At 37.7% G+C, this 13,238-nt stretch overlaps 1 protein-coding gene across 1 annotated transcript in view; it reads left to right on the top strand.

The window, feature by feature from the left end:
• The window catches only part of LOC118799292 (retinoic acid receptor gamma-A-like), an 89,669-nt gene that overhangs the window by 29,756 nt on the left and 46,675 nt on the right, over window positions 1-13,238 (top strand). The window contains exon 2 of the mRNA XM_036559039.1: window positions 827-1,217. Coding sequence (XP_036414932.1) covers window positions 1,061-1,217 — 157 coding nt within the window. The 5' untranslated portion in view covers window positions 827-1,060. The remainder of the gene's footprint in view (window positions 1-826; window positions 1,218-13,238) is intronic.

Genomic DNA, 13,238 nt, shown 5'->3' with positions numbered 1-13,238 from the left:
AAGCTGTGTTTAGGTCTGGTTAGCAGGGCAGTCTGTCTAGAACTGTGGGATTATTTTTGGGATCATTAAATCTGTGTTTAGGTCTGGTTAGCAGGACAGTGAGTGCAGAAGTGTGGGATTATTTTTGGGTTTATTAAAGCTGTTTTTAGGTCTGGTTTGCAGGACTGTCTGTATAGAACTGTCAGATTATTTGGGGGGTTATTAAAGCTGTCTTTAGGTCTTTTTAGCAGGACAGTCTGTATAGAGCTGTGGGATTATTTATTAAAACTGGGGCGGCACGGTGGCGCAGTGGGTAGCACTGTTGCCTCACAGCAAGAATGGCCTGGGTTCGATTCCCGGCTGGGTCACCAGGGTCCTTTCTGTGTGGAGTTTGCCTGTTCTCCCCGTGTCTGCGTGGGTTTCCTTCCACAGTCCAAAAACATGCAGTCAGGCTGACTGGACGTGCTAAAATTGCCCCTAGGTGTGTATGTCTGCCCTGTCTGCCCTTCCACCCAATAGCTGGGATAGGCTCCAGCACCCCACCGCGACCCAGAAGGATAAGCTTAGATGATGTATGTATGTAGATTATTAAAGCTGTGTTTAGGTTTGGTTATCAGGACAGTCACTGTAGAACTATGGGATTATTTTGAAGATGAATAAAGCTGTGGCTGTCTGATTAGCAGCGTAGATCTTGTAGCGTGTTCTGTGTTGTGACAGCGGTTAAAAAAGCGAGCTGCAACTTGCAAGTTAAAACATGCACAGTGTGTCGACATTCATTCGATTCAGTGATTACAAAATCACAGTTTGCTAACATTTCTTCATTTTTGTCCCCTTTCTTGTCTTCTAGGAGCCCAAATTTTGAAAGACATTGCAAACTGGCTACTGAAAAAAGCCTACGATGGGCAAGTGGTGGTGGTTGTGAGCCAACAGGTACCTCCAAGACCTATTAAGTTACCAAGCATTGTGGGAATACCAGAAGGAAAGAGTGGAAGAAAAGAGATAAGAAGATAAGCGGGAGCTCTGCCCCCTAACGAAGCCCCTTTGGAGCGTGGGTTTGATATTGGGGCGTCCTGTGATTACCATGGCAACAAACAGGGAGCGGTCTGTAGGTCACATGACTGGGTTTTACCCTTTCGCCTTTAACACCATGCGAAACCACTCCCCCTTCGATCTCCTGGCCAATGGCAGCCTCTTCGGGCGATATGGGGCGGACCTACCTAAAGAGATGGCAGCACTATGTGAGTAACTTTGAGAGATTTTGTTACATATTAACGTTTCTTTTGATATAAGACAGAGTTTGCTTGCTTCTGACTCTCAAACCAAGTTTATAAGTGTTTGGAGCCGGGATGAATGTGTGTCAGACTTTTATTTTGCACACTTTTATGGAGTGATAGTACTGGGGAAAGCACTTTAAGAGCTGTTTTGTCCCTGGAAAACAGCCTTTTTCCATTCAGACCCGCTGTGTGTATGTGTCTTTGTGTGTGCTGCCAACCCTACTCCGTTTTATGAGGTTGAACATTGAGGAGAATTTCCTGTAAAAACCACAGGGGGTGCTGTTGTCTGACTTTGCTAAATGGAAAGTGGATGGCAAGCCAATGAAACAAAAGAAGGAACAAAACCAGAGTGCAAGAATGAAGGAAATTTCATTATGTCCAGAACTCTGTCTTCCTTTAGCTTTTAGAAAAGTTTTATTATTCATAAAAAGGCAATTTTCCAAATGGGGGCCAGCCAGATGTCCCCACAGTGTCACAGTGTTATTGTTTTCCATCATCCTGGTCCCTGCAAAGAGCTGAATACACACCCACACAAGGATAAAAAAGGCCTACTATTGTGTGGCAGTTTTAAACATGTAGCGGCTGAGATCTGGGTATGGATCTGGTATCTGGACTACTCGTGTTTTGATCAAAGGAAGGATTAACTTCTGTCCACTCAGGAGCTGTTAAGACCACCACATTATCAGATATACATGTACATACGTAGATTGCAACCTTGTTTCTAGAAGTAAAACCATGAAACTCATCATTTTGTATATGCTAACCACCTCCCTGGCTGTGTGAAGTGAACGCTGAGGTGTTTTTTCTCCCGTGTTTTAGTGTTTGGAGCCGAACATTTAAGTTATAACAGTACATTTCAGTTTGATTTGGAGCTCAGAAGATACAAGTAAATACTTCTTGTACAAAATGCTTCTCCATACTTTAGAAAACTGCAAAAACTGCTTTTCTACAGAATGTGATGGAATATTGACTGACATATAACCTGGGGTTATTTCTGTGGTTTGTTTTATATGACAGGATTAATATAACCTGAGGTTATTTATACAGTTTCTTTTACAGCACAGGATTAATATAAAATGGGATCATTTCTATGGTTAGTTTTAAATATTGGGGTTAATATCACCTGGGATTGTTTATACAATTTGTTTTATAGCCCTGCGTTAATTTAATTTGGGATTATTATTACAGTTCCTTTTAAAGCACTGGATTAATTTAATTTGGGATTATCATTACACTTTATTATGTAGCACAGGATTAATTTATTTGGGATTAATATTACGCTTCATTTTGTAGCATTGGATTAATTTAATTTGGGATTATTATTACATTTTATTATGTTGCACTAGATTAATATATTTGGGATTAATATTACGCTTCATTTTGTGGCACTGGATTAATTTAATATGGGATTATTATTATGCTTCGTTTTGTAGCACTGGATTAATTTCATTTGGGATTATTATTACATTTCATTTTGTAGCACTGGGCTAATTTAATTTGGGATTATCCTTAATCTATGGACCCTAAAATCATATAAGTTTAATAAAGTTCCGTTCTGCATGTTCTAGTTGGCTTTGGTGCCTTTGTCTCACAGTGAGTTCCATGCTGAGACGTGCACAGACTCCACCAGCAGCGTCCTGCACTTCAGTCAGCACTTTCCAGACTAACACTAGTGGAGGGCTCTCTTTCTCTCTCTCTCTCTCTCTCACTCACTCAAGAACGTATGCTTTCAGACACTGTGTGTGTGTGAGGGTCAGATAGGAAAAGTATGAGAGTAGAAAAGTGAGAAGTACAGAATGAATGAATGAAGTACTGCATGAATGATTTGAATAGCTTTGAGATAATTCAGGTAGTCAGTAGTTTTGGAAAGCTGTGGAGTCTCAATGTTCGTTTCTAGATATTCTTGAACAAAGACAGTTTCTGCATGTTTGTGTTTGTACAAAAATGCTCATAAAAGCAGAGAAAAACAGGACTAACCAACATCAGCACCAACCAAACGCTCCTGAATTTGTGAATTTTTGTGTTATAGTCCTTAAATGTGCTAAATGTATGTGCTGTGTTGGAGAAAATAATCTGTAAAGCTCTTAATCTGGTCAGTAGACATTTATTTGTGCATTAGAATAAATCCATTGTGATTGTTCTGTGTTAGTTTAACCACTTCCTGCCCTCTCCTCGAGTAGGTCCAGTATTTACAGTCACCATCCAATACATGTTTGTCTGATGAATAACTTCAGTAAATTAAATCAGGTGCTGCTGATGGAACTGATCAAAGCAGCGATGCATCAGGAACCAAACCTGTGTTCCCTGGAACTTCCCTGGAAACAACACAGTCTTCTTATGCTTCACTGTATTTATGTTTATTTGTAATTATTATAATGTTATATAGTGTTTTACTGGAAAACAATTACACTTACTGTCCTTATAAATATACATTTGAACACATTTCTTACACATACACTATTTAAAAAGATGGTTCTTTAGGGGTTCTTCAGTAAAAGGGAGCTGTTCTATTTAAAACCAATATACACGCTTATAAAAGATGGGTTCTTCAAGGGTTATTTAGCAAAGGCAGTGGTTCTGTTTAGAACCATGAGTTCAGTATACACTCTTAAAAAGATGGTTCTTTAAGGGTTCTTCAGTAACGTTATTGGTTCTGTTTAGAACCATGAGTTCAATATACAGTCTTACAAAATATAATTCTTGAAGTGTTTTGTAGTAAAGGAAGCGGTTCTATTTAGAACATTGAGTTCAGGATAGCCCTGTGATGGACTGGTGACCTGTCCAGGGTGTTTCCTGCCTTCCACCCATCGACCACTAGGATAGGCTCCAGCTCCCCCCCGTGACCCAGAAGTGTTCTTCAGTAAAAGGGAGCGGTTCTATTTAAAACCAAGAGTTCAATATACACTCCTAAAAAGATGGTTCTTTAAGGGTTCTTCAGTAAAGGGAATGGTTCTATTTAGATCCAAGAGCTCAATATACACTCTTAAAAAAGATAGTTCTTCAAGGGTTCTTTAGTAAAATGAGTAGTTCTATTTAGAACCATGAATTCAGTATACACTCTTAAGAAAGATTGTTCTTCAAGGATTCTTTGGTAAAGAAAGCAGTTCTATATAGAATTATTAACACTCAAAGAACCGTGTGCATGGTTTAATGGTTCTTTGCTTGGTGAAATGGTTCTGCAGATGGTTGGAGAATGTGTTGTGCATGGTTCTATATAGAACCCCTTGAAAAATGGCACTACAAATGGTTCTTCTACTGTTACAAGCTTGACATCGTAACGATAGTAGGAACGCTTTTTTGGTGCCATTTCAGAAAAGGCTCTATATAGATCCATGCACGACACCTTCTCCTCAAAATGAAGAACCATTTCACCAGGCAAAGAAGCATTAAGCATGCAAATGGTTCTATGTAGAACTTGTGGTTCTAAACAGAACCAATCCCTTTACTAGAGAACACTGAAGAACCCAAGAATAACCATTGTTTTTAAGAGTGTAGGATATGGGATATAAGTATGACTCCAGGTCCTGATGTATAAAAAAGTGTGTGTGTGTGTGTGTGTGTGTGTGTGTGTGTGTGTGTGATTCTTTATCTCAGATCTGTGTGATTATGCGGTGCAGTCAGAGCGAACTCAGAGAGTCCATTAGCAGCATTTAATAAGAGATAAAATCTGCTCTTCCCTCTGACTGCGCTGTCCTTTATTCTCTCTGAGAGAGCGAGGGAGAGAGAAAGAGAGAGAGAGAGAGAGAGAGAGAGAGAGAGTTGGCCTTCAGGTGCTGCTGCGCTGGTCTCACTTCACTGCCTGTGTAAGTGACTCCACCTGCTCTTATTGTTCCACTGTGTGTGTTCACTGGTGTCATGTGACGTCGACTTTGAATACTTTAAATACTCACTTTCTTTGGCTTTCGGGCTCCAAATAATTCTGTACCTGCAGCTACATTTTTACTTACACTCTTGAAAAGATGGTTCTTCAAGGGTTCTTTAGTGAAAAAATGGTTCTATAAAGAACCATAAACATGGTTCCCAGAGAGCCCTTTGCGTGATTAAAGGATACTGTTCATCATGAAAGGGTACTTAAGAATGTGCTGTAGATGGTTCTATATAGAATATTTTTGAAACAGGTTCTATAGAGCACGCAAAAAGGTTCCTCTACTGTTATGATGTCAAGCTTGTAACAATAAAAAAATCTATATAGGACCTTCTACAGCACACAAACTTCTACAGACTTTTTCCCAAGTCATTATGGCCGCTTATTTTGGTCCATTCATCATGAAATGCACACACAATGTAAAGGACAACAGGCATTTTTAAAATTATGAAAAAGCAACAAAAATGAAGATACAAGGTTTTGTTTGGACTTTGGGTTTATTAAAATGAGCGTTGAGTTTTTGCTCATAAAACACCCTATATTATTAGAGGAAATGCAAATAAACATAAATAAAGTAAAAAAATAAATAAATACAGTAAAAGTAAAAAGTACAGTAAGTAGGTTTTTGTTCGTTTGTTTGTTTTTTGGAGCTAGTTTGAAGAACAACACTGGATTACAAATTTCTCCTGGATGCCTCCAGGCATTTAATGAATTCCGTCAGCAGCATCAGATTTAACACAATGGAGTCCTGATTAGATAAACCAGGTGTTGGATGACGACTGTAAGAGCAGAGGTTAGGAAAGGTTAACCAAACGCTGACACACATAAATATATACAAAACACAATCAAAATTTGCCCTGTTATTTATTTAATTTCCAGTCAAAATGAAATTAAGTACACATTATTACACATTATTCACAGTAAAATGACAAGAAGCCTTAACAGCCAAATCTAATATGAGCTGTTTGAGTGTTCAGTGTTTCACTCTTTACCTTTATTCCAGCTTCCATTCTTTTCAGGAGACTCACTTTCAGTTTCTCAAAGAAATCTGCAGACACACCTCCAAAGTTCAGTCTTAGAAGTTGGTTGGTCATTTTCTGAAGTAATCAAATCATTCAGTGATGTTGAGGTCTGGACTCTGGGGTGGTCATTCCATTGTTCAGCTTCTTTGTTTGATGTGTTCGTCTCCTTTTCTCAGTGAGGCTTCTTGACAGCTACACATCCTTTCAGACTCATAGCGCTGAGTTGTCTTCTCACAGTGGAAGGATGGGCAGAAACACCTGTGGATGTTTTCAGATCTGAAGCAGCCTGATTTTCTCCTCTCTCTCAAAGATGAAAGCTTTAAGTGCTGTTTATCTGATGGGGCAGTTTTGATGGTCCAAAATAACACAGACTTTTTAATACCATTTAAGAGTTATGAGGTTTTTGCTCTGATAAACTTCTATTTGTCTCGTACGTGAATAAATGTAACTTCACTTCCTTTAAGATTTGCATAGTTTTATTAGGTTGGACACGCAGCCTAAAGAGCAAACTTCCTCCTGTGTGCAGTCGGCCTGTTTGCTCTTTTACCGGCCGTATTTGCACAGAAGCAATTGAGGTTAAGTGCTTTCGCTCGGGGGCACAACAAAGGCTCATTCCACCTTAAATATTGTGACCGAGTGTTTGCCCGGCCATTCCAAAAGCACTGAAGCACAGTTCATCCTCAGAGCTCACCACAATGCGCTTGAATTATTGAGCACATATGAAAGAGCACTTTGTTCAGCCGTCTGGGATCAGTTAATGTTGAATTTGGAGACATAAAAGGTTAAGCCAAACACTTCCGCATCCCAAATGTTTTTTTTTCTTGTTTTTTCACTGATACCTGGCAGGCACACAGTAAGCTCTTGCTCTCCTTCAAGAAAAGTTTAATTTACAGTGCCGTCCAATCTGAATGGGATCTTATAGAGAGTTCAGTTCAGCACAGAGCTGCACATTTCACCATTTGTTAATTATTTTATGTTGAAATGTCAGCCTTTAGTATTAGGTCAGTGGTAAACCATGACTGTTAGCACTAGGCCTTGATTCATTTTAAAAATCCTTCAAAAATGAGGAAAGAAAAACACCCAGTGATAATGCTGGTTTCCACTAGCGCCCCTACTGGATTTTAGTGGTATGTTAGTGCAAAGCTAACAGCGATTCGTTTTCTAACATTTCCAAAGTTAAAATGATGATGTTGTCATTGGTTTGTAAATTTGGTACTTATGCTCTTTACAGCAGCTGTAATGTGCTGTCAAAATATCAAAGCAAATGTCTGTTTCAGTGTTAAATAGGTAGGTAGGTAGATCTACCATAAAATATAACGTGCAGTACAAAAATGAGTAAGTAAAATCGCATAAATACTATGCAGGTGACAATGCAGTGGTGCATGTCCCCTCCAGTGAATGAACCGAGTGACTAAACACTGTAAATATGTTAATAGTTGTACAATATATATGAGTATAGTAACAAGTGGCAGTGCAATATGAAATATTCATGGACGTACAGACAGAGTGGCAATGTTCCAACTCATTAAAGGTAATAATAATTTTAATTTATAGAGCACCTTTCTTACATTAAAACTACAGCTCTGAGTGCTTTGCAATACAAAGTAAAAAAGTAAAAACACCAGAGAAAGAAAAGAAAAAAGGTAATGAAAGATAAAATAAATTAAAATTAAACAAAAAATGCAACATATAAAATCAATAATAGAATCGATCAATAATATTTAACATAAAAATTAAAATACACAAAATAAAAACAGAGTGCTGCCTACTCACTCTTTTTATACGTTCATAGGTAAGACATTAATGGTCCATATTACCTGCTGTGGCAGTATGCTTTAGCCTAGCTTGATTAGGTTTAGGTTTTTAAGTTTGTCATGTTATTTTTTTCTCATCTCTGTATATCTCAGCTCTATTCTTCACATTTTGGATCTTTTAGTCTAAAATAAAACATTAGAGCTCCAAAGTGGGAGGAGTGACCAACAGTAAAGCAGTATAGAAGCTGAACCAAAACAACAGAACAAAGTGAATGTTAACAACTAAAAAGGTACAGAGTAAAAAGAGGAGTAGAAGTAAAATCATAAGCCAATTAAGCTGTTATTAAACATTGCCTATTAAATCTTAATTAAATTTTAAAAACCAAGAAGTGAAAAATATTAATAAATGCAATTGTTATTTCTTTACTTAATATTAGATATCAAGTAACATAGTATCTATGTTTTTAATGTTGACAAATACGTTCAATAATTTTACACTTAATGTGAAAACAACATCAACTAATGCAGTTGTTACTTAATTTTAGCCATTATTAATGTAGTCCTTCCTTGTGTTGTTCACAAAATGCGTTACTTAATGTTGGTTCATCAACACTTACTGTAGTGTTACTGACTCTAAACTACATGTGGGGACCAATTACATTCTCTGGGATGCAGTTTAACACACTTTTTAATGATATAAATGAAAAAAAAACCCAAAAAAAAAACAAAAATGGACATTATATTTAAAAAAGATACTTCTTTTAGTATGAACACATCAAAGAGTGAATTTAAACACTATTTAAAAATGATGAATTCTGGATATTAATTGTATAGTAATAATATTATTGTTAATTTGGATACTGCTAACATTTATTAATTTTTTACAGCTTCCTACTGATTACCTGAAACCTGATTAGTTTTATTTTGTTGAAAACTAGTGTACATAAATAAGCATCATTATCATTTTAAAACCTCATAACTCCCTGTGTAACTTTTTACTAATGTGAAAATGTCAGCTGTCTTTCACATTGTCTGAATGTTTAGTGGGAGTGGATGAACAGAAATGATCCAAAACTACATACATGCTCTCCTTTATCTCAGCCGCCACGCTGGGAATTTGGTTAGATTCCGAGACACGAAATGACGTTCAGTCTCTAAAAGTAAAACGAGGAGAACAAAAAAAGAAAAGTTCAGAAACCAACGCAGAAGGAGGGGGGGGGGTGGAGAGAGAGAGAGAGAGAGAGAGAGAGAGAGAGAGAGATACAGCAAAGAGAAAGCAATAAAGAGAAAGAAATAAAGGAAGCAAAAGAAGAGACAAAAATAAAACAAGAAAGAAAGAGTGAGAGAGCAACAGAGAGAGACAGCAAAAGAGAGAGAAAAGGAAAGAAGAAAGAAAGAGAAGAGAGAACAAGAGCAAAAGAGAAAGGAGTAGAGAAAGCAAAACAGAGGGAGGGAAAGGATAGAGAAAAAGTGAAAAAATAGAGAGAGCAAATAAAAACCAGATAGAAGTAAGAGCAATGGTAGGAAAGAGATAGAGAGCAAAAGATGTAGAAGGAAGGAAAGAAAAAAGAAAGCGTAAAAGAGTGAGAGAACAAGAGAGAGAGAGCAAGACAGTAAAAGAGAGAACACAGAGAAATAGAGATAGAAGAGAGAGAGAGAGCAAAGGAGAAACGAAAAGAGAAAGCAAGAGAGATAAAGAGGGAAGAGAGTGAAAAAAGAGAGAGAGCAAATAAAAGCTAGAACAATAGTGAGAGAGAGAGAGAGAGAGAGAGAGAGTTTTAAGGGAAGAACCTCCTGCAGTGTTGAAGTACTAATCAAACTGAAATCAGCCAGAAACAAACAGACAGCAGCGCTTTACAGACTCACTGGAACAAAACCACATCCAGCTTCATCTGGGAATCAGTTTTACGGCTCTGTTTGTAACACAAAGGGTCCTACTTTTTGTGGCGGAGGGAAATGCCAACATTACAGCACGTCTGATTTGATGTTCGGGCTTCTTTGTTTGACCCTTTTTCTTTATTTTGCAGAACTGTTGTATAAAAGCAGCACTTGAGAATGAATAACATTGTGGCTGTGATGGTCTGCTGTACTCGCCGTCGGCTCGTGCTGCGACCGAATCAGAGCTGTGATGCTCTTCACAATAACAGAATCCTTCTCAGGTTCTATTAAGGAACTCAGATTATTATTTTGTTTATCTAGTGCTTGATATTCAGTGACTAAAGACTTCACACATATTACCAACAAGAGCTGAGGTTTGATGAGGTTGCATTTTTAATAGGGCTGCTCGATTATGGCAAAAATCATTGATTATTTTGGTCAATATTGAGATCACGGTTATTTAACACAACTGCTCATTGTCTTTGAGAACATCATGCACTTATAAAAAACCTTGCCTTTTAAACAGTGGATTTCCTTAAACTATTAATATAATTAAACTGAAAAGCCAATAAAATATGAAAAAAATGATGATAAATAAAGAAAAACATAAAATTAAATCAGATCAAAATAAATAAGATCAAGTGTGTTATGGTGCACTTCCACAACCTGCTGAAAACTAGTAATCATGTATAAAAAAATAATAATTAAAAAAAATTAGACCAAAATAATTTAAGAGAAATGAATAAGATGAGATTTTTGGGAGGGGTAAAATTGAACCGCTGTAAAGAAGACAAAGCAAAATGAGAGAATCACTGCAATATGGACTGTGGAACAGTATTCGCTTTATTTCGAATATCTTTTTTTCATAATTGTTGGAAGCCAAAATCATTACTGAAAATAAAATATGATTAATTGCCCAGCTCTGGCTTTTAACCTGTTAACTGTTTCACCAGTAAAGGGGGCGCTGTTCCCACATACTTTGTGCTACAGTCATGATCTTGCTCTCATTTGAAAAGGAGCAAACTCAAGTTTATTTCCCAGCCCGTCAGAATAACTGTTTAAATCACTGACTCAGAGTAACAGAGTCTAGAATGGAGGAGTTTATTTCCTCCTGACTCCTAGATCTCTAAACTGATCTTTGACTCTTGCCGTGTTATACTTGTTTTAGATTATGATGTCTCTGTGGACACCGGCGAGACTTTTTTGTGATCATCTTTTTATTTGCTTTCACCAGATATGTAACTTACATTCCAGTTCAGTGAAAACAAACATGAATAGGTACGGTCAAGATCACAGTCTGTACAAGTACAAATATAACACTGTCACACAAAATACGAAAATAAGTGTAGAGTGAGTTTTGCAGGTATTCATCTAATGGGCTCCTTAAGTCCTTAAGAGCTGATTTAGTTGCATCCCATGCCAATATTGTAGCTGCTTTAGCTTTGTTTATCATTGCAGTACTCCGCTCAAAGGAGACAATATCATAGTAAAATAGCAACCATTGTTGCGATAGATGCATATTCGGATTAAACCAATTATGTATAATAGTCGAGAGCAGCAAGGCTTTGAGGGTGAGGACTCGCAGATTTGTTAGCGTTTCCTCACATTAACTGAGATCTTACTCATCTCCTCTTGTGTATTCAATGTGAAAAATGAAGAACAGTCACTCTTTACACCAAACTCTTGGGAAACTGGGTGAGTTTTCAGATTTACATAGATGCTGCAGCACATTGTAAAGTTTTTCAGAGGAATCCGGGCAGAACCCGTCTGCTACTGCGCCACCCTGAGGCAGAGCAGTGCTGCAGCTCTAGTTAGTTAAGAACACCAAAGACAAGCTGATTGTGGGTGAAGCAGCTAAACAATGAGCTTCACTGAATTTGTATTTGAGCATGTATTTTTCCCAAACAGAGCTTATTTACAGGGACATTCAGGGGTCCCCACAGGACCCCCTGTAATTTGCACCTTGCTGGTACAGTGATCCAGATGATCTAATGAGTTTATTAAAAAAGACTCTGTGCAAGCAGAGAGAAAGAGAACAGTACAAAAGAGCCGTGATGTGTGGGTGGGCGCGTGATGACAGATGAAGATGAAAGAGTGTGGGGCAGAGATCGACAGAATGCTGCACCAGTAAAAAGCCACATGCCAGTATTTACTGTTAAAGCTGACCAACCATTAGTTAGCTTGACGTTGAGGTTGGAGCGGCAGCAGAAGTTCATGCCAGCAGCGTTAGCAGAACGGCTCTGGCTGCTTTATTCTTCACAGAAAGACTGCCTGAGGTAGAATTACTCCCGATTCTGTTTATTTTCAGTCCTCGATGAAGGAGTTTTCATTAGAGAGGCGGCATGTAACAGGAGTAAGGCCCAGCCGACTGCGGAAACACACTGAACAGATGAAAAATGAATGTAAATGTATGTTTTATTATGCTTTATTGTGTTCTGTAATGGTGTGTGAGTGTGAGTTAGGGTGCACATACGTGCGCACATGCTTAACCCGAGTGGCTGTAAAGGAAATCCATCCCACCCCCATCAAGTTCAAGTTACAATCCATGACCAGGACATGGCATCCACACAGAACCCCAAAACCTCACACTATACTACACTCTTAAAAAGATGGCCCAGGAATTCTGTCTAGAACCAATTTGTGCATTGGTTCTTTGCATGGTGAACTGGTTCTTCAGATTGATGGACAATGTGTTGTATATGCTTTTGAATAGAACCTGAAAGTGTGTTTCTATTGTTACAAGCTTGAAATTGTAACCAGCAAACCCATTTTGGTGCTATGTAGAACTATTTTCAACAGGGTTCTGTATAGAACCGTATACAACACATTCTCCATTAATCTGAAGAACCATTTGACCATGCAAAGAAACAGTCAGGCATGAAATTATTCTAAAGAGAACTCATGGTTCTACACAGAATCATTCCATTTACTAAAGAACGCTTGAAGAACCATCTTTTTGCCACAGTCTATAGAGTGTATATTATAGATGATAAGACAGAACAATATGATATATGAATAATATTGGATACTAATCTGGCTGATTATTGAAATAATCAAACAAACTGCATGCAACTTCATTGTAAACTGCTTTGTGTACCTTTTAAAGGGGAATTCCACCCATTTTTCTTAAAATTAAATGGTTAAGATGTTAACAAAGTCATTCAGAGTGGTTTGGTGTGAAATGCTCTGTTCTAGAGAAACTTACTTAGTCAGAATTATTTATAGTGGTGGTGATAGGAACCAGACGTCCACCTCTAAAAGCTCCCTCACATAAAGTTACATGAATGGTTATGAATACACTGCCTGATGTCTGAAACATTGTTTAGTGATAGTTTTTCAATAAGTTTGGCCTAAAACATGTATATTTTTAATACATTTATGGCAGGAAGTGGGATATTATTATAACTGTTATTATTATAATAATAAAATATTCTGAACAAGAGCCTCAGCAAGTAAAACCCTATAA

The sequence above is a fragment of the Colossoma macropomum genome, unplaced genomic scaffold (assembly GCF_904425465.1).
Source record: "Colossoma macropomum unplaced genomic scaffold, Colossoma_macropomum, whole genome shotgun sequence".
NCBI lineage: Eukaryota > Metazoa > Chordata > Actinopteri > Characiformes > Serrasalmidae > Colossoma > Colossoma macropomum.
Note: the sequence above shows the minus strand (reverse complement) of the source record. Positions and strands in the feature narration are given on the sequence as shown.